Raw genomic sequence first — 22,272 nt, 5'->3', positions numbered from 1 at the left:
AGGTGATCCAATAGCCCAAGTTTAACAAGGCGCGAGCCGGTGCAGCGTACACACCGGACATCCTGAGTCAATGGCGCCGAACCAAGATCAGCTGCCCCAACTGCCCTGCTGACTCCGTTGACCTGCAGCACTTGGTCTGGACTTGTCCTGGCACGGCTGGCCTCCGCGCACGCTACACATCTGCTCACCACATTCAGAGTTACGAAGACTGGACAGCCCCCAATACCAACGCCAAACGCAAGCTAGTGCCCTGCTAGACTTCATGTCGGAGTCTGGCGCCCTCAACCTCACTGAACCCACCTCCTTCCCCTCTAGGCTTCAGGCCATCCTCATGAATAAAGGTTTATGAATGAATGAATGAACGGCTCGCTGCCTTCGCGACGTGCGCCGCGCGCTTTCTCTCGAACGAGCACGCGCCCTGACGCGCCCCCGCAGGCGCATCGCGACATGCCGCCTGCATTCCGTCTTGATTATTGGACAACCTGCCGCGTATTTCCATGGAGGAAACATAATTATAGGCGAGAAAATTTTTATTCACGTCAGCACTGTAGAGCAGGCGACAGACGGCGATGAGTAAATATTAATTGTGAATGCGTTTCCCACGTTAGCGAAAACGTAGGAAGTTTATCTCGAGGTAAGTCAGCTATGCACCTATATTGTCGTGTATAATATGTTTAAAAACTGCGGAAGTATTATCAGTACTCTGAGATAAAGTTGCTCGCTTGTTGATTATTTTTTGGCCTGTAGCATGAGATCTATATACGGTTTTGTTTTTATTATTACGATGTTACTAAAGCAAATCTTGCAGTAGAAGAATACGCTATAGTCCGAAGGAGATGTTTCTTCAAAGGCACGAACGCTAGCTGTCTCAAAAGCACATGCGTGCTCCGCGCGCTGCACGCGACATAACCGACTCGCTGGCTTGGAAGGAAGGTGAAATCCAAACTTGTACTACAATCGTGCTTTATTTCGGTTCTTACTAAATGGTTGTGCTTCATTTATATTTGGTTTGCATTTACGAAACCTGTGACGCGAATAGGGTGCTCCGTGCGAGTAGTGTCAATCGAGCCATAACTAGGATCGCTTTTGTATTGCACTTCCAACATATTTTGGTTATGAATAATAATAATGTTGGTTCATTTATTGGCCAATTTGCGGAAATCTATAAAAGCGGCTCAGCCAAGCATGTTTACCCCCCCCCCCCCCCCCCCCCCTCCCACCAAAAAAAAAAAAAAAGCCTCGTTCCGAGATATTTTCTTGGTCGTAGGGCAGATTCACACATCATTATCGATCGCGGGCATCGCACGCTGGATATCTGTTGATTTGGTTGCTTTCAGGGCACTCGCAAAGCAGGGAGAGAGCACAGAAAATCGGCAAAGCAAGACACGCGCGGAGCGAAGAGCAGGATAATCCTCTACCCCCTTCACTTCATATAGATGGTGTTAAACCATTGTACTCTTTTGATGCCTCTCTAAGACGTCTTTGTCAACTGTCGAACATTTCTGAGTTTATGGAGAAGGGGAAAATTGGCCCTTTTCGTTTCCACAAAGAACGCGAGACTTCTCAGAATGCTGTCATGCGGTTGGAAAACAGGTCTTGTGGAAACGCTTCCAATGAAATCGGCAAAGTTCCACACGTGAGCCTCGTCTTTTGGCGCTTCGCCTACTATTGTGGCTACCCATGACACAATGCTACTTAATACCTCCGTTTCGCATCAGCGGAAGCGTTTTTGTATCGCCAAATAACCGCCCGGCGCAACTCGATCGCCGCACGTGCACATGAAGCTAGCGGAGCGTCTGCTCCGGCGACGTCGCATCGTTTCACATTTCGCCACCATGCCAGGAATGCGGCGCTGCCATCGCGCGGCGAAACTTGAGCTTGGGCGGGGGAACCGACACTGCGTGTAGCCGGTCAACCAATTTTAGGTGCGGGGGCAGCGGCGGCGGTTGTTGTTGAAAACCTTTATTTCCACCGAGAAGCAGCTCCGTTTCGGACTCCCCGGCACGCAGGCCTGATGGAGCCTTACTCAGGAGCCTCGCGAACTAAGGTCTGGTGAATATGCATTGTTGCTTCACGGCCTCAGCCGCCAGGCGGATGGCTTGCTGCTGCTGAGCGGGGTCCTCGCTTCGCAGCAAGGTCTCCCAGGCGTCTCTATATTTTCTTTAGCTCCGGGGCTGCTGTTACATCGGGCAAACTCGTGAGCAGCCTCATTCCCTGCGATGGATTCATGTGCTGGTATCCATATAATTTCCACGTTGCGCTCAAGCGGCCTCGATTCGAGGACTCGTTTGGATCGCGGGACCATGACGTTACTGAGGGTAGATGTGACGTCACTACCACCGGCTCACAATCGGGAGCGCGCTGCCTCTAACCCGGCGGCCGCTCAGAAAACGTCAAAAATACGGCTATCCACTCAAACCTAACCCAAATTGTGTGTCTGTACTAGTGTAATCGTGTCTTAAGAATGAAACTGTGGTGCTTTCTGAATATTCTTGAATATTTGTTCAGTATACCTTTAAGTAGTAAGTGATGGTTAGTGAGTTACGATTACCTAAATGCATGGGTTCCTATCGGCATCTGCTTAACTATTTTATTATTAGTGGTAAGTTATCCGATAAGACTCCTGGTTGGTCGCTTCTAATTTGGCGGCTGGTGATGTCACATCTCTGTCGACCAATCAAGTGCGCCGCTCGCGCGGATAGCTTTTTTTGTCGCCGACAGTATGGGCCACTAAACGAACCAGCGGTTAAGGCAGAATGATTAGTAAAAGCTGCTACGACAGAATCAACAGACAGGCCATCGCCGGTCTGATTCGACCAACAGAAGCGGGGCTAATAGATCTCTCAGTGAAATTTTTGTGGTAGATTTGCAATGGTGATCGGTTCGGCTCCTGATATAACACTGGGACGGCCCTAGATCCGAAGACAAATTAAAGCAATTTTGCGAGGCTCTGGCGGTTGGCAGCAGATTTAATCGGCATATCAACCTTTTGTATTAACCTCAGCGGTCTCGGCCAGTCAAAAGATTTGTTTTCTCTTGTAGCGAAAGGAGAAGGATGGTACCGCAAACATTTGGGTTGATTTTATGCGCCCAGAAACAATACTTTTCGAAAAGTAACTTCTGAGCTCACACAGGGCGCTATAGTTGCCAGCCAAACGCAGACACGTCTGTACTTGCATATGTTGCATTGACTTGAGTAATGTGATTTTTCGTCAATTACGGGAAAACACGCTAAAACACAGTCCTTTCCATCAGGTGACATGTGGACCAATAGAGTCATTGTTAGCTGCAAAACAAAGGGAAACCAACAGAGGCCGAATTACGCAACTATCACGCCACAAAAACTGTCACCAATTGATCAATTAGCCTCGCTCCTATTCATGGAGGAAGGAAACAACTTCGGAGAGGCCCTTGCTATTCCCAATGCATTGGAGAAAGTGATGTCAAAAATTTAGGGTTAGCCAAGTCGAGCCATTAGCGACGCTGTTGCTATGAAAACTCGGGCCACTAGCAACAGCGTTGCTAAGGGCCCTACGTACGTGAGCGTCGCGGAGAAAGAAAATGCGGAGGGTAAAGGAGGAGGAGAGGCGTTGCAGCATCCGGTCGAGGCGCGGCCGCGCCGGCTTAAAAAAAATGACGTCAGGGCCTCTCGTAAGTTCTTTCCTTCCTCCATGCTCCTATTGGTCGATTCTGACCGGTGGAAATGTCGACCAATAGAGGGGCGTAGGCTTGCGAGCTATTGAGACAGGCTTGTTGATGTGGTCGTTGCGTAATATGGCAGGCATCCTACACTGTGTACGGCCATCGTAAGACACAAGCGCGCCATTCTGGAACATTATTTGGCGTGATCTAAAATAACCAACAGTAGCAATCCCTTCTTAACTCGGGAAGGCTAGAAGTGAAGAAAATGCCTCCCTCGAGCGGTGCGCAGCAGCGGGAGCTGATAGAGGCACACCTCACGGCGCAGGTGGTACGACTGTCCATGACTGACTGGCCGACAAGTCTTGAACGACGTGAACATCAATTGACCCCGACAGCTGTGGTTTCCTACGTGGACATGGGCCACCAACCACCGCGGTTCGAGCATCGCGCGAGCCGAAGCCCCGATCAGCCGTCACCACGCGCAAACTGAAACGCCGCAGCGCGCACTCAACCTCCACCGGGAGGAGAGCACTTCGCTGCAAGGACACAAACAAGCCTCCAAGTTCACAAAGGAGACGTTTAATGAAACGCCATCCTCCAGCGGCACGCACACGCACACACATACAAACGCACATACACACACATACTCAGTCACCGTGTCCCGGGAGCGCGCGAGGAGCAAGGCTCCCTTCGCGCACGAAGTGACACGGAGTGCTCGCCGCAACGTGCTGTGATCTTTCTCTTTCTCGCAGTGACCGAAGGGTTCCTTTGAGAGAGAGTGGGCAACCACCGCAAGGTACGCCTGTCGCGGATCGTTGGATCACGATCGACAGGCTCGAGCTGCGCTCTCAGGTACGACCCGGAGCAGACGAACTCGAGTACACACTGGTCTGCGCGGACAAAGGCCGGCAGACAAGAACAGTAGCGTACGCACCTTGCGATGTCTCGGAGGGGTCTCCTTGGGCCCCGCTCGGATGGTCGCGCGAGCGCGGCCGTCGAAGCGGTGCCGTGTTCCCGCCAGAAAGGCGCCAATGAGAAGAGCCACTGGGACGCCAGGGCGGAGCTGTGGCCGAGCGACAGTGACAAGTCGTCCGGACATCTCTCCGCCGCCTCAGGCGGGAGGAAGGGAAAGAGGAGAACAACAGGGAAGCGGGCGGCGGCCGCACAAAGGCAGCCGCAGCAAGCCCGAATCACACAGCTAGACATTAAAAGCGACATCCCAGCCTCATGGAGAGGACAATTCAAGGGAACTCCATTGCCGAGGAATATGTACCCCGATTTTCACCAGCCAAGAGGACAAGCACGAGCGGAAGCTATAAAAAGGCACTACGGCGGGCGCGAGGGCGTGTTCTATGTCGATGGTGCGGCTCCTGTACAGGGAATGGCGGCCGTTGCGGCAGTGCACCAAAATCAAACAGTGGATGGACTAATATTGCCCAGCCAAGACACACTGGCTGCGGAAGAAGTGGCGATTGCCCTAGCTGCAACACAAAGTACCTCAGAATATTCTTACAGATTCACAGACAGCATATCGCAATTACCTCAGGGGCAGGATTGCACCGCTAGCACCTAAAATCCTGCAAGATAGTTGCACCCGTGGCTCACCAGGGCATCCCAGGGAACGAGAGCGCACACGCCTCAGCCCGAGCATTTCTCCCCCGGGCACCCAATACGGATCTCGTGGAACCTCCTACCCCATTCCTAACAGCACTCAAGATTATCTCGCCGGGTCTACCCTTCACCGGCAAGGACACTAGACAAAGGGGAGGAGGTACACCTCCGCAAGCTACAGACCAACACTTTTAACGACCCACGAAGACTACACGCAATAGATCCAGAGTCATTTAACTCACAATGCACATTCTGCGGGGAGAAGGCGGACCTGTACCATACGGTGTAACGCAGGAGGGGTGGGAGGCAGCTCTGATCTGCTCGGACGCAAGGGGTCAAAAAGAACTCATCGAAAGAGCGCGGACAGCAGCCTACGCAAATGGGGTTCCGAACTGAGGACTCCAACCACCGCTACAATCTCCTAAACATTTTCATTAAAATATTTTTACCACCACCACTTGTGAGCTGGACTCGTGCATCGTGCTGGCATGTACCCCTTTGATGACCAATATTACATTCGGGATCACATTACTGTTTCATGACCTATGCCGAATAGTACGCAGTATATAATAATTATAGTAAAAACATTTATTTTGGAGCAGAAATCAAGTGCGGTATTGTTATCGGTAAGTCATGTGCATTTTTGGCAACTCTGTTCCCTGACCACTGATCTACCGGCGCCTCTCCGGATAGTAGAAAAGCACACACACAAATAAATGAAAACTAAATATATTTGCGGCAAAATACTTTGCATATGGCGCTCTGCAAGGGAGGGTACAATTAATCGATTGAAGACAAAGGAGCTGATCGGTTACTCGAGAAAGCTCAAGGAACGCGCTGACGCAAAACGCACTGGTTCCTGAATTTAATCGAGCCTGCGGTTAGGAGACCCCTTGCATTCAAACAAACAGCACTTGATCCATCGCTCGCTGACTAACGAAGTGGTAAACCGAGATTTGCGAGATTTGTAAACCGAGAAAAGCGAAGGTATATGCCAACAGGCATACCGTCAGGACGTAAGGACGCCTGGACTGGAGGGCATGCAATGGACGATTCTCGTACCACGTTATAGGCCTGTGGAACTACCGTTTCGCCACCGGTTCAAAAGGCTTGAGCTTCGGCACCAAACTTGGGGAACTTTCCTCACGAGCTATATGCACGGAGAAGCGCACCGTGCGGCAAAAAGCAAGTAACGTTTGCTAACGCGGTTCTCTAACTGCGGCAGCGCGGAAATGAAAAGTTCGCATTTGTATTGCTCCGCGTCTTCATTCCAGGTTATGCATTGTACACACATTTTCTCGTGAATTGTTTGAGACAATGTTTAGCCATGTTCGTATTGTTTGGTAGTTTACTGCTAAAATATATTTGAATAACTACCATTCATATAATCGCACTTTAGACTTACTTTCTGTCGCGGAGCGCACCGCTGCGAGTCACTCGTGCGTGAGAAGAAAATGGACAGACGTGGACATGTCTCGTAGTCAAGTAAATAATTCCCTATTCTCTCCGCCTTAAGGACAACGTGCCTGGAAAATGACGAACCCAGAAGGTGAATTCGTTCCTCCCCCGGAGGCGCCGGTGTTTGAGCCGACGGCTGAAGAGTTTAAAGACCCCATGGCATACATAGCGAAAATTCGACCCATCGCGGAACAGACTGGGATTTGCAAAATCAGGCCACCTCCGGTTAGTACTCAAATATTGTTGTGTTTTACACTTTCACTGACATCTTATGGTTCGGTCAACATAATTTCTTCCTCTTACGGAGTGAATTTTCATTTGAAGCGCTTAGAAATAACACTGTCATTGAGGCGCAGCTTCAAATAAGAACATGGCGTCTTTTGTTTTCATGCGGGGATTTAAATCTCTAAAGGCGTGTGTTCCGCAGTGGCATGGGTTCAGCTCGGCGGTGCCGTGTGGCGCAGGATGTCCAGAAATTGTATTTGAAGGCGGCTTAAACGATGAAAAGGAAGAAAGTTCCGTGCCCATAATGTAGGAGAGGAAGCATTTCTTTCCTTCATGCAGGCTACCAGGTGTGCGCATAGGCCGGCAGAGGACATTTCCTGTGGGTGTGTGACACCGGAGCCGCAAGGCTGAAGGGTCATTCCAATTTTACTGACACCTCCCCAAGAGAGTGGCCTAGACGCATTTCTAACCCGTAAATGGAGAACCACGCATCTCAAGCAAAAACAGAAGCAATAATTTTGTGGCAGCTGAAGGTAGCTGGCCATAGAAAGCACATATCTAATTGATGTGTGCTTAATTAGTTACTGAGGCATCGCATTCGTCAAACTCCTCACATCTAGGCCGTATACTGCCATAGGTTTTGCTTCCTGCCTTGTGTGTGTGTGTGTGTGTGTGTGTGTGTGTTGCATTTTTTCTTCAACATGTCCGACTTGTAAAATGGCGTCAGCGTACTGCGTTGGCTGGGAGGGCTGCCCCCTCTCCCATTTCTCATTGGTCGGGGACGCCAGATGAGGGGCACTTTGCGGGGGCAGGCCGTAGATTCTCATCGAAATCGCTTTGGTGACAGCGCTCGTCGTGGTTCTATAGTACTTCTGAATCGAATAAAGTCACGGAACCTGATTTCACATTTTACCAAGACGTCGCCCCCTCGCTTTCTCCCCAAAATGCCACTGCGTGATGCACGCGCACGTGAGAAAAAAATAAAACAGTTTATTTGTCTTAATCAGGCGTCACGCGTATTTTTTGTTTAAATTTCTCATTAGCTGCATCAGTACAATGCAGTAGCTGTAGCCAGCAGCGTGACTAGAAGCATGTGGCCTAATTTGTATTCTTACATCTGCATAGGCGCCTGCAGTGTACATTCTAATAGAATGAGGAACTTACTCAGAAAGATTGTATCATTCATTTGGGCTCACACTTTCTAAAGCATATTCTTTATATTTTCTGAACTTGGGCGCCTCATTTTCTGAACACATGATGAAATACGTATTTTGACTTGTTGCTTTCTGCTGTGTTCCTAATGATTCACTTGTGCTTGCCAATATGTTCCTGCAGGACTGGCAGCCGCCTTTTGCAGTGGATGTTGAGAACTTCAAGTTCACACCTAGGGTACAGCGCTTAAATGAACTAGAAGTGAGTTACCCTTGGGAGCCCTCTCTTGTGCATCCATGTCGACTAAAATATATGCTAGATTTCACCTGGTAGGTGATTTCACCTGGTAGGTGTATTTCACTCGATTTCATTTCATTTTGAGTTTAGCAGTTTAGCTGAGCATGTGGGCCTGCATGCTCAGAACTGAACCATTTCAGCACATAGCTTTCCTTAGTAAATGGCAGGTCTGATTCTGCAGTACTTAGGGAGACTTTACCATGTAGGTAACACTGCAGCATTGCTGGCATGGTAACTTTTGCAATGTGTTATGCATGTCCTTGTGTGTATTTCTTTCAAAAACAGCTGCACCTTATTTTACAGGCAACTACGAGGATAAAGCTCAACTTTCTAGACCAAATAGCAAAATTTTGGGATCTCCAGGTAAGCGTTTTATTGATTGAGTGCTTATAACAATATGTGAGGTTTCCACTATGCTTTTGCTGTTATGCTTGTTTGTTATGTATGCTTATTGAAAATGCGAGGAAATGCATCTTTTTATGCTCTCTCCCACTTCTGTAGTGCGTCCCCATCAGGGATCTCAAAGGTTAAATAAATAGTGGTGGTGATGGTGAACATTGCATGTGCCGCAAAATGTGTAGCATTTGGCTGTTTTTAATTCCTGCTGCAGTGCATTTCTTAGGAAGCATTAGCAACCATTTTTTTGTTTGCTGCAGGGTTCAAGGTTGAAGATACCCAACATAGAAAAGAAGGCGCTGGATCTCTATAACCTCTACAAGGTAAGAGACACACCTTTTTTTATGTTTTGTTCGCCAACTGAGCAGAACCTTTGAAGTTTTAGATTTTAACTTTCACATGGTGTGTGCTGCAAGTTTGTGAAGCTATGTGCGTGGTACAGTTCGAGCATGGTAGGTTCAAGGAGCCTAGCTTTGTCATTGCTACCATGAATTCCTTTTAAGATGAGGCTATGAGAACATGTCTTTTCTTAGATTACCTCTGCTGCCCTGCTATTGTCATTTATGTTACCTGCTTATGCATTAGACTTTGTTGCCTTTTCCCATCTAAAACCTTTCTCATTCAAGTTTATTTTTATTGCTTCCTACCTGTCTTCACTGCCGGCTTTCCAGTCTGAAATTCTAAAGTGCTAAACCTGGACATTACAATTGCACTCTTCATTTTAGAAGTAATTGGTATGAGGGATGACTTGCATTTTCATAATGATTTGCTCTAGAGGAGATTACATTTACATGCAGGCACAGCCAGTTTTATTTGAATATTGAATAATAAACAGGCATATTATTAGCGGGAAAAAATTGTGCCATCAAATTTAAAACTTGTACGCTCTCACTATTTTACCTGGTTTGGAATGTGTTTAATTACCTGTAAATGTTTGTCTGGACATACGGTGGTTTTTTGTTTTATAAAAATGTACTAACAGGATGGTTGACATTTTCTTGTATGGTATGCTAGTCTAGGCTAGGAGGAGTTTAATAAAGCTGATGCTATCACGCACCAGTGGATGCTTTTCATGGGAAGCTTGTAGCATAAGACAACGTGTGGTTTAGATGGCCATGATTATGAACACGAACCATGATTAAAAAGTTTTTCCTGTGTATTTAATTGTGCTCAAAGTGAATTAATATACATTTGCAGTTACAGCTTTTTACATGCACCTGTACTGTTAACGATGCTCTGTGCTTAATACATAGACTTTTGCAAGCATTAGAGATAACAGCAGCCTAGTCATAAAGTAACTGCTGTCACAAGAAATCCAGGCTAGCTTTGCTTGTGAAAGCTAGTGCGTTGTAGTCTTTCAGGCTGTGTACAGTAGTGTGCTTCATTGTTATGACAGTGTTGCATTCACAATGAAGCACAATACTGTACACAGCCTTTGCATTCACATTACCCCGCCGGGGTGGCGCAGAGGTTACGGCGCTCGACTACTGTTCCCAAGGACGCGGGATCGAATCCCGGCCTCGGCGGCAGCGTTTCGATGGAGGCGAAGAGCAAGGCACCTGTGTGCTGTGCGATGTCAGCGCACGTTAAAGAACCCCAGTTGGTCGAAATTTCCGGAGTCCTCCACTACGGCGTCTCTCATTAAACCCCACAAACCTCAAACCACCACCGCATTCACACTTGAACCGAATGCTTGGGATGCAATGCCTGACAAGTTTTCATGTGGCGATGGAACTGAAATAAACTTAGTGCTGCAGCCAACATTTAAAAACAATACTCGTGGCCCCCCTGAGACTGTCTGTTTTGCACAGAAAGCAATTCCAAATGGAGATGTTAAAACTGACAGTTGAAAGCCTGATAACAACATTATTTCCTAATTTGACTGGTGTCTTTCCTAGTTTTGGGGCAGCTGGCGCTGAGCTTCGCTTTGCAAAGTGCAGCATGTGCCCATGATCAAAAGAGGTACCATTTATTCTTATTTGCACTATCGAATTGATCCAGGCTCGTTTTGGTACAGTGCCCTTATTACAGTAAGAGTGCTGGTATGCACCTTTGTCTTGCACTTTGTGAAGGCTTCAATGGCCCATGCAGTTTGTCCACGATGAAGGTGGCATGGAGCAGGTGTGCCGGGACAGGAAGTGGACCAAGGTGGCATCGCGCATGGGCTATGCACCCATGCGCACCATAGGCTCACTGTTGCGGCAGCACTACGAGCGCATCCTGTACCCGTACGATGTCTTCCAGAGTGGGGCTAGCCTGGGCGACATTGTGAGTCGCATTTTGGGCTGTCTATGAACGAGCGCTGTGTCTGGATCTTTTCTTTTTTCGTTGTTATGCCAAACTGTTGGTGTTAAATGAATGCGGAAACAAGGAGGTATACCGATAGAAGAGACTTTGCGCATAAACAAGCGTGTTATCTTTTTTTTTCTTATTTTCTTTTGTTGTTGTTTGAAAGATCCTGCCGGGAAGGGTCCCATGAAGGCTTCTTTCGAGATGCGGTGTACTGTTTGCTGTTGCCTGTAAGTTCATACGAACAGAAATTTTGCCCGTGTGCAAGCAGCAGACTGTGAACTGCCAGCAACACGAGTTCAACAGAACTGTTGCATAAAGTTATTTGATGGTTCAAAGAAAGTTGTACATTAGGAACCTTAGAATCATTATTTTATCATCAACATACCTTACAAAAAAAAAAAAAAAATTGAGCAGTGAGCATATTCTGCATATTCTTAGCTTGTCTGGAATTTTGTAGCTTGAGTATGGCCTCAATATGTGCACGTTTTGTCACTGAAAAAGGGGTTTATTTATAGCATTAAACAAAAATTAAGAGAGCAATGAGCTTTTTATGCATGGCAGGGAAGGATCCTGCCGGGAAGGGTCCCATGAAGGCTTCTTTTGAGATGCGGTGTACTGTTTGCTGTTGCCTGTAAGTTCATACGAACAGAAATTTTGCGCGTGTGCAAGCAGCAGACTGTGAACTGCCAGCAACACGAGTTCAACAGAACTGTTGCATAAAGTTATTTGATGGTTCAAAGAAAGTTGTACATTAGGAACCTTAGAATCATTATTTTATCATCAACATACCTTACAAAAAAAAAAAAAAAAAAAAAAAAAAAATTGTGCAGTGAGCATATTCTGCATATTCTTAGCTTGTCTGGAATTTTGTAGCTTGAGTATGGCCTCAATATGTGCACGTTTTGTCACTGAAAAAGGGGTTTATTTATAGCATTAAACAAAAATTAAGAGAGCAATGAGCTTTTTATGCATGGCAGGTTTAACCCTTTAACCACCAATTTATTTTCCGAAAAATGTACCAAAATCACCAATTTTTTTTAACTGACCATAATTTTCTCCATGTAATTATGGTTCTGAAAATATATTACTTCGATGGTTTGTGGTTAAAATTAAAACTGAAGGCTAAAAAACTGTTCACGAGGGTGGCTTTCCCACAGTGCATGCCATAGTAATGGGTAGAATGCACTGAAATACGGCGTATTTATTTCATAATCTGCAATTTTTTTTAAGTGACCATAATTTTTTCCATGTAGTTATATATATTACTTTGATGCTTTGAGGTTAAAATTAACACAAAGTTAAAAAAAAAAAAACTTCATGAGCGTGGCTTTCCCACAGTGCATGCTCATAGAGAAATGACTCTTTTGAGCCTTCAATTAGGCGCCAAAGGCTCAAAATACTTTTTTTTGTGATCGACTAACTCCCTCTAGGGTTCAAAATCGCAACCAATGCAATTGACGACCGTAACGCATTTTTCGAGATGTCAGCACCGCAACATCGGGCCGGACGAGTGTAACTCGTCATTGGCGATTTTGGTACGATCTGCCATGACGAGTACAGCTCAGGGTTGGCGGTTAAATGGTTAAAAGTTGAGAGCAGTATTTCGAAAGTGATACGTTTAACCAAATCTGCTGAGTACTATATTTACCTGAGGTGCATGGGAAGAGGAGCCGGTAGTACATCACAATCGAGTTACTCCATGCGGAACACAAAGAGGCCATACTTTTTCTCAATTCATTGACTTTCATAGGTCTGTTTGAATTGTCTGTTGTTGCACTGTTGTCTAAGCTAGCAGTGATGATCTAATATGGAGGTTACGGTGTTGGGCTGCAGATATTACATGCTTGCAATTTTCTACTCAAAAAATACCTTTGTCATTTCACATTTTAGCTTCAAAAAAAAAAAAAAAAAAAAAAAAACTAAGCCATGAGCAAATGTGTTCTGGGGAAAACATTAAACATAGCGTGATGCGGCTTAAATATGGCTGGGGAAAATAAGCAAGACCATTTCATTTTTGACAGCCCATGGTGGGATTGTCACAAATTGCCTTTTAATGTGTGTTGCTTTTGGGATTTTGGTTTTGATTGGTTTTGGTATTTTTGCTTCTGTTGTATTTGGTTTTGACTGAAAACATTTTGTCTTTGACCTGCTTACTCAGATTATTATGTCATGAGGAGTGGACATTATCCTTGTGGTTTCGGTTGTATTGAAAGTAAGGAGCGAATTTCTTAGTTAGTAGAATCTGATTTGTTATGCGGAGATATAGTGGCTTCCCCTGGCCACACGTGACGGGGGCGTAAATTTGGGGGCTGCAGAACTTGAGCGAAGACTCTGAAGACTGTGACAAGAAGGACCGTGACTATGTGCCCCATGGGATTCCGTCACGGCAAGCTATCAAGCCTCCTCCCGACCGGTCAGCGCGCCGGTCCAAACGCCATGGCAAGGAGCCACCAGAGTGCGTGGATCCACCTACGGTGCGTGTCAGACGTGTTGCACATTAAAGGAGCCAGAAAAGAAGCCAAGTGCTCGTGCACAAGCACCTGGATTAGTTTGTGGTCCGGTTAGCTGCCGTCGTGCTATTGAAAATGATGGCCATTACCTCCATAGTGCTTTTGAGTCTGGCAGTCACAGTTCAATTTTGGAAGGACCTTCAGAAGCTAATACTCAGTTTCAGTGCCCGTTGAGCCGATGGAGATGGAACTCAATGGGGATAGACCAGTGCCACACAGCAGTTTTCAATGAACATTGAACTCAATCGACATTGATTTGATGAGGTTTTCGAATGACCATTGGAATGCGAAGAACATTCAGAGCAGCCCCGCACTCACCATAAAGTGAAAAACGGTACAGAAACTTAGAAAAACAATACACCTTCTGGGTTAAATTATTTAAGACTACATTAACCAGTTCATCAGCTAGTTTTTTGAGAGTCTGAATGATCGCTCTGTAGAATTGGCGGCGGTCAGATGTAAACAAACTGACACTGTTCTATGGCAGTGCGGCGTGCCGCAGTGTTTCGCTCATGATCACCTTTGAGAGCTCTTTACAACAACAGAGTACAAGGAGAGCCCCACATGTGCTTCAACGATGGCAAATATGAATGCGGCAAAGGTGACCGCGGAGTTGTGGCAGCATCACCGGTGCAAAATTAATGCGACGATTGCGCATTGGCCCGTTGTCATTCCATCATAGCTTACCTGTGGTACCTGTGGGTTATGCCGAGCTGTGAGGTATTTGAATACCCTTCTCTGAATGAACTTTCAATTAAAAATAGTACTCAGGGCGATATCCGCCTCATTTGATCCTGCTTTCTTGTTTTTACTGGTGGTTGTTGTTACTCGTGGCGCCACCTGTCGGATAATGCGCTCACTACTCAATGGTTATTGAAATTGGCCGTGTGGCAGTGGTGCATCTCGATCACGCTTGAAAGTTTTGATGTCCATTGACTCAATGAGCATTGAGATCGCCCATATGACAGAGGTATTAGAAACACATCTTGTCTTTACAATGAAGCTTTGAGCTCTCCTCCCAACGTTGTCTTTCGTACGAGGAAGCCAACACCAGCCAGTGGTAACATTCTTCTCTCTTTTTTTTTATGTGCTATAGACGTCCTTGAGTGAAGCCATTAAGGTTTATGAAGGTGTGAGAGCTGTGTACAATGGTGGTTTCGAGGGCATGTCAGGGTCATTAACAAGAATCTAGTCAATGTTTCTTATTGTGTTGGAATGCTCCTACACAAGGCCTTTTTGTATCACAGTAGAACCCCTGTATAGTAAAGTCATTAGGACCGGCAAATACCTTTACTATATCAGTCTTTAATTAATCAGTTGCTGATGATATGGTCTAGATGCTGCTTGGTAATCAATTGCCTACTTACTGAACAGGTCTTGTTGCCTAATGAAAAAAAAACTGGAATACCTTCCTTCTCTCTTTTAGTCAATACGTGCCATTTTTTTTTTCAGTTGTAAGATATTTTGTTTACATCTCGTGGAAGGATCTCTTAAATATGAGGGCAATATGGCTACGAATACAACTGCGTCAGATTTCATGTGAAAAGAAAACCTTGCATGAACATGGTGCCATCTTCCGCTGTTTCTTTTAAAATGCCTCAAATGAGAAATGCGCACAGCAGTCAAGCGCTGTAAAACTCGCATGCCGCGCCTCCAGTTCTTGCCTTCGCTGCCTCGTGTTTCATGTTACACAGTGCTGCAAATGTTTGGCCGTTTCTTCTCTTCCCTATTTCTTGCTAGATTTTTACTGCGCCACCTTCTTTCCACATTTGTAAACAGCTTTACTTTTTTTTTTCTTACGTGCTTTCCCTCATAGTTGTGAGGCATACGTAAAGTTGGCTTCTCTGAGTGCTGCCAAGCTCGATGGTAAAACCATTTAAAGAAACACTCGTTTCTTGTTTTTTGTTTTTCCGCTAAAAACGAAATTGCCTCTCGATCCTAGGTAGCGTGCATGCAGCAATGTCATTTCATGGGAAGTCGTCGTCGCGGCTAGACGCACTTTACTATAATCGATTTTTACCAAAAATATCTTTAATATAAGGGGAAGAAATGTACAGTCATCTATGGAAAATGAACTGAGACTTCAGTTTCACTTTACTATGTCCGAGTTTACTACAGCGGGGGTTTACTATTTTGAATTGTGGCAGCATTACAGTTCCCGTCACCAAAGACCATGCTGCCGTCAGATGAAATTCCCAGATTGGTTGAGACTGTTGTAAAGTAACAGAGCACCATCTGCAGGAGTCAAATCAAAAATAGCTTCTTAGCTCGCTTAAAAAATTTTGCCTCCTTAGTTTGGGATGATATGCTGATGAATGCAGCAATGAAAATGACTCACACGAAAGAAATACAGCCTAAAACTGAAATGCTGTCAATTTCCCTAAATGGCCCCAAAATTATTGCTATCAAGTTTTCACTCAACGAGGGATGGTTTAAGAGTTCCCTGTTTTGGAACGAATAGTGCTGGTCCCATTACACAAAATGTGCAGGGCTGTACTTGTGAGGCTTTTAAAATATCTTCACTTTGCGAGTGTGCTTGGGATGTGCGTGCCTTTGTGAGGTCAGCCTTTTAAAGGCATTAGTGGCCCCGTGAAACATAATGCGTGCATTGCCATCACATCTGAAATAAACAGTTGTTTTCTGCACCCCGACTGTTGTTGCACGTCTTTCTGTCCATGCTATGATCCATGGCATTGAAACTGTGGCCGTTCATTGCTTCAAAGCCTGAAGTAGCTAAAAGAATTTGAGAATATTCTTGAAATGTGCAGTTTATGTGGATTAAAATGCCAATGTTATCATCACGTTTGCCATTCGAAGCTTATACTTACTGGTTATATTTGCTGGCACGAGGATTGCGAAACAATTTTTGTTATACATTGTACAGCGTGCTCAATCTGTCATGGAGCACCAGGACAAGGCATGGCATTTTCAGTTATGACTCATTCCTTATCATAAAACAACTGAAATAGTTGTTGCTGTTTATGCTTAACACCATTTTTAATTAATTTATTTTACACGAGCTCACTAATGTGCTCATGTATATTAATCAGGATTGTGACTTCGTGATTAAGCGGGCATTAAAATTCGATTTGCAGCTTCTAGCAACTTCACACTGAGTGAAATGATTTGCGACACATTGCCAAGTCAAATGCATATACGGAGGGAAGGCGTTTTTGTTATGTGCAGGTATGGCAATCCTCCATTTTTCATGTGGGATCATGCTCTGCATTTTGCTTAGTGGTTGAGACTGGCCAACACAGTTGAAAAACATTGCATGCTCATTTTTTTTTTATGTTTGCTTCCTTCATTGCAGAAGGATGATGTTGATTACTCAACCAACAGCGAGCTGAGGAAGCTGCAGTTTTATGGGGCAGGCCCAAAAATGCCAGGCTACTGCCCAAAAGGTGAGCAGTTTTGCTTGAACAATGAATTATCTAGATTTGTTCCTCATTTTTATTTCGATATAGCCCTCAACTGTCTTTGCTATTAGGAAGAAGCAAGATTTTGCTTTTGTTTGTTTTACACTTGAGCTGTGAAGTGTAGTTAATAATTTCTGCTGTGAAAGGTTTAAAATTCTGTGAATTAAGAACGCAGACATGCTTGCATCCTTTCGTTTATACTGTGTTCTTTCTGTTCTTTGCATTGCCCAGACCTCAGTAATTGTAGAATGTAAGGCTTGTAGCATCCTTATGCTATGTCTTGCTGTACATGCTTTATTGAAATACACATTAATTCAAATTTTTTTTTTGTGGTGTGCAGGCATGGGCGGGGAAGACATCAAGGAAGAATGTTGTGAACTGAACGAAGAGCGGAAACCAAAACCTGTGAGTGTCTTGGTTTTCATATTGCCTCTATTAAATGTCTGTATTTGTGTGCGGTGGCAGTCATGGCATAAGATTCATGACCCTGCAGTGTAGCGTACTTGAAATCAGTTATTTTTAAATATCAGGTATAGTTTTTCTTCTTTCTAGCTTTGTGGTAAGTGATTAAGTATTTGCTAATGCTACATAAGGGTTCCGAAATGTATTTGTGAAAGCTTGTTTTCAGGCTTGTTTTGTGGTATGTTGCAAACCTTCGTGCTAAATGTAAAGCAGTGAAATCTGGCCATGAAAGCTGTCATGTTTGTTGTACAGATGCAAATTCAGATTTTAGTTTTTATAGCGCAACATGGACCTTAAATGCCCACTGTCCAGGGAAGCACCTTTTAAGGGGGGGGATGGGGATCGAAGTGAAATTCTTTAATTTTTGTAGTAGAGCAATGAAACTTGGCATGCTTATTGGAAACTGTGCTGAATGGCTAATTACAAAGTTTCATTAAGATATTTCCAGTAGTTTTGACATTAGGAATTTATATTTGCATCATTGTTTACCAAACTTGCAGAAAGCCTGGCGTGACAAAAAAATGTGGTAGAAGCGCATAGTTAGTCTAGTCTTATATTTTAGCCATATGAATGGTTCATGCAGTGACATTCCCCAAATATTTTTATCAGCTTGACTTTTTTTTACACAGAACATTACATCAATGCTTGCATAATGCACTCATTTTGATCATTTCAAAATAGCTAAAAGGTAAAAGAATGACACCACATTTTGAATATATGGGAATGTCACTGCATAAAGAAATTATCAAGGAATATAATGCAACAAAGCTCATGAAAATCCATCAAGCCATTGCCGTGCTAGCTTTGTGCAAGCAGGACAGTTGCGTCAAAAGGAACTTTTGAGAAAACTGAGATTAAAGTTGCACAGCTACTTTTCGCCGAACAAAATGCCTCTGCATTGAAATACTGTATCGCTATGCTGCACGCTTCCTTCTGGGTTGTTTCCGAGGGCACAGAACGCGGTTCCGGGCACCTGAATGGTGCGAATTGGATTAGGCAAACATTTGCCGTAAGCCTGGTAGCGCATCACTTGCCATCACAAAAACGGCAGTTTCTCCGTATCAGAACTGCATCGCAATGTCACGGCTAGTCGATGGAGCCGGGACCTCGAAATAACTGCTAAGAATCGATTTCGGGCCTAGGTGCCATGGAATGGTGCTATTCTGGTTGCACAAACGTTCGCCGTCTTAATCGAGAGCTCGCGCCGCGTCGACGTCACCCGCCGTCGCGAAAACAAAACTTTCCCCATGTCGGCACTGCACTGCGACATCAGTTGACGGCACCGGGTCTTCGGGTTCACTTCCTAGCATCGATTCCAATGGCTGGTCGGCCTTCTGCGACATATCTTTGTCGTAATCTTCGCCGAGTGCGTCGGGGCATATCTGTGCTGCTCCGCGATTGCATCAGCCGAGCTTTCCGCGCGTCTGGAGACTTCCGTTCGTTGGAATCATACCACGTCAAAACATAGGTGCAATATCCTAGTCGCTTTCACCGCTGCTTCCGTTTCTTTGCCTTTCGGACGGACCGTACGGTGCGCTGATACTTTTCGAGAAGCGTTTTTGCCGACCCGGTCCTTACTTTGTCCGATTTGCCGCCAATCGCTTCTTTTTCTGGATAGGAGGCTTACGTTCGTGCTTCCCGCACGCATACTTCGTCCTGTACTTCTGCACTGCGCGCCGCTGCATCGCTGGCACACAGACGATGCCTCGCACAACAGTGGGGGTAACGAAAAATGCATAACGGCAGTCGCGGATTCACAAACTACCGAGCAGTTGACAAAAGCGTGTGCGACTGAGGCGGGAGCAGACGCCGCGAGCAATAGGGGAGAAAACCTGGGCCAGGGGGCGCTGCGCCGCTCTGTGCGTCAGCGCCCTCCATGGAGACCCCGTCAAAATCTACGCGCAGCCCGGCCGCGTCGTCTGCTAGCCGCCGCATAGAAAAACATGTTGTCGTCTGCTCCGCGCTGCTTTCTAGCACGTGTTTGCGCGTGCGCGCTCGGTTGTTTCTCTCCTCCTCCAGCCGCATTGTGGCCACCGTCGCGCTCTAACAATGAGGGGGGAAGAAGAAAAAAAGAAAAGAACTAGAAGGAAAATAATGACGGCGCACTTTTTTCGCGAAGCTTGTGTGGAAACGGTAACGGGATGGTTGTGGGCCTTTCTTTTTTTCTTTTTCTTTTTTTGGGGGGGGGGGGGATATCTCGTACCGTTCGTGTGTCGTACTTCTCTAACTGGCGGTGCTGAAGCAGCCATCGTGGAACCGGGTAGGCCTCAATAAACAGATATTCGTCATTAATGCGATCACTTTACGTCAATCATCCTATCCTCATACGCGATCCTGCTTCTGGAGCTCAAAACTGCGCGTTCGCTATAGGAGATAACTGAACTAGGAATTGCGCAGCGTAACAGTGGAATTAAGAAGACAAAGATTTCCGTGGAGAGATGTCCCCGTCTGCATGGAAAGTCGTCAGACATTTCCTCGCTGTTGGTCTCGTGGAGAGGAAACTGCCGCAAAAATGGCATGCCTCGGCTTCTGGGAAATGACCCAGGTCGTTAAGAAACCCCTCATCGTTAACGGTAGCTAGGTCATCGATTTCGGATGGCAGCGCCGCAGCAGTGAACTTCCCCTGGCCGGTGTCGGCAGGAACCAAAGGGTAAGGCGACATGCTTTGTGCCTTTGTAGGGAACGCATCCTAAACGCGCCGAAAACAGGCCCCACGGCGCCGGCAGCACTGCCTAAAACGTTTGTCCCCAAAGAGCTGAATAGGCCCCTTTCAAGTGACCAGTCACAAAGGGAAAGGAAGGAGCACTCGAAGGCTGGACCCTTCATTCTGTGAACATGGACAGAGGCATCAAGAGGTGCCGCCTCAAGTCCTTCAAGATACCTGTCGTTTGCCTCCCGCCTTCAATCAGCGAATTCGCGTTCATTTGTTTTTTGTATGTCTGAGCCTGCCAACAAGCGCTCTTTGAAAACAATGTCCGGCGATCAATTAATCATAATTTCTTGCTTTCAAAAGCACCGATAAAAAAACATGCCTCCAGCCAGCCTCTATGTCAGCCGGGGCACAGAAAAAAGCAAAATTAAGAAATCCCACTGGCAAAGAGCGCCGGCTTTGCGCACGAGAACGCGCCACCAACCCCCCTCGTCCTCACTCTCCTTGTCCCGCTCCGCGTGCACGCGCGGCTGAACGTAGCACGCGCTCCCGAGCAAGCGGGCTGCGCAGACTCCGCAGACAGCCCCGCGCAGCGCGGGCGCGGATGCGCGTAGGTTTTGTAGTTCCTCTCCGCTCCGCTGGAAACCGAGCGCTGGCGTCGCGGAGCAAACTCCAGCTTTGGTTCCCTATGGCGCGCTTTCCAGCAGCCAGTCTGAGAGCGTGCTGAGCGACACGTGACTGGCGCAACCTATCAGCGCCTAGAAGTGGCTCTGCAAGGCCTTCGCGTTTTTTACTTTTTTGCGTTTGTTTTTTGTTGTAGACACGTGGCTCTGATGGGAAGAGTACTGCGGTGAAACAAGCTTTCCAGTGGTACCAAAAGTTTTGCGATCGGCGCTCCGGCCGCGGAGTTATTGCGCTCGGAAATCGACCATTTTGGCGGACATTTCGGCCAGTTTTTTTTGCTACCAGAGGTCACAAAAACAATTTTTAAGCTCACTTTGAGGCTGTTTTCAGCTTAATATTTTTGTAATGTGATTGAGCAGGCCTTGTAGATTCTGAATCCTTTTCTAAAATCTGCTTTTTCGCCAAATTTTTGCGATTTGATCCTTGCGTCCCCCCTTAAGCAAAGGGGCCCAGTGCTTCGATCAGATACTGGAGATAGTCTGGGCAAAATGCTATAGCGATACGCGCGCTGCAAAGCAGCAAAAATACAAATCAAAGCTCTCTCATCCTCCACTTAAGGAAACCAGCTTCCTCATTCTCTACGAGCCGCAAGGCTTACATCAGAGTAGAAAATGACATCCATTGGTCAGTCTCGTTGACTGACGGGTGAAGGATTGGCGTACATCATTGTGCGCTTTTTCCGCATCACGGCCGAACTGAATGCAGCGGCGCGCGCTCCCTCGCCCGTTTTTTTCCGCACACACAGAGTACCACGCCCCACCTCCCGCCAAACGTGGAGGAGGAAGGGGAATTTCTGCTTGCGGAGGCTAGATGACAGGGCAGGAGAGTTAAAAACCTTTGCGAAGGAACGGGAGGATAGAAACATGACAGAATCGGGTGATTGCGGTGGCTGTAGCTGTGTTAGTAATTACTCTTTTCAAAAACATTTTGCGGCTTTGCGTTCTGGGGGCGAAGTCTCACAGTGAACGAGGAAGCAAATATTTTCAACCGGAGGGTGGACAGTGGGCCTTTAACAGAAAAGGAGACAGTTTATTTTATTATCCTCAAGCAGGTATAAAACCGCTGCCGAGGGGAGCGAGTAACCACAAGTGAGCGCCTTTGAAAATTCCTGAACATAATGTGATGGAGACAGAAAAGAAAACTCATCAGGAACATGAAGAGAATAATGATGCCTCATGAAGAATGCATATAATGTTAGTAAACTCAAAACTGAGAGATAAATTGCAGTAAACGTGAAATAATCTACACCTTTTAAAGCTCATCCTAGCAATAAGGAAGTCATGCGCACACCTCGAACATTTCATTCTTCATTAAAGTGATTTTCCCGTAGGGGCACCTTGTGTAAACTAGGTGTTGGTGCTTGGCGCCACCACGGACCCTGAGCTCCCATACTGAAACTGTCATCCGCATCGTGGCGAAAGGTTGAGAGGTGGAGGGAAGAAACCATGAACGGTGGCGGTCGAGGCCATGGTCA

The 22,272-nt window shown here is 46.1% G+C and overlaps 1 protein-coding gene across 5 annotated transcripts in view; it reads left to right on the top strand.

The window, feature by feature from the left end:
* Nucleotides 1-6,556: 6,556 nt before the first annotated feature.
* The window catches only part of Kdm5 (Lysine demethylase 5), a 155,568-nt gene continuing 139,852 nt past the window's right edge, over nt 6,557-22,272 (top strand). The window contains exons 1-8 of one of the 5 annotated variants that reach the window (XM_084606013.1): nt 6,561-6,936; nt 8,272-8,349; nt 8,689-8,748; nt 9,042-9,104; nt 10,873-11,049; nt 13,389-13,547; nt 16,897-16,987; nt 17,343-17,407. In XM_084606013.1, the coding sequence (XP_084462139.1) occupies nt 6,787-6,936; nt 8,272-8,349; nt 8,689-8,748; nt 9,042-9,104; nt 10,873-11,049; nt 13,389-13,547; nt 16,897-16,987; nt 17,343-17,407 (843 nt within the window). In that variant the 5' untranslated portion in view covers nt 6,561-6,786. Of the gene's footprint in view, nt 6,937-8,271; nt 8,350-8,688; nt 8,749-9,041; nt 9,105-10,872; nt 11,050-13,388; nt 13,548-16,896; nt 16,988-17,342; nt 17,408-22,272 lie in introns of all 5 variants that reach the window. The other 4 variants (XM_084605799.1, XM_084605861.1, XM_084605829.1 and 1 more) reach the window with 4 other exon arrangements.

Source organism: Amblyomma maculatum, chromosome 1 (assembly GCF_055883805.1).
Source record: "Amblyomma maculatum isolate TAMU_Amacu chromosome 1, ASM5588380v1, whole genome shotgun sequence".
Lineage (NCBI taxonomy): Eukaryota > Metazoa > Arthropoda > Arachnida > Ixodida > Ixodidae > Amblyomma > Amblyomma maculatum.
This window is presented reverse-complemented; position numbering and strand designations above follow the sequence as displayed.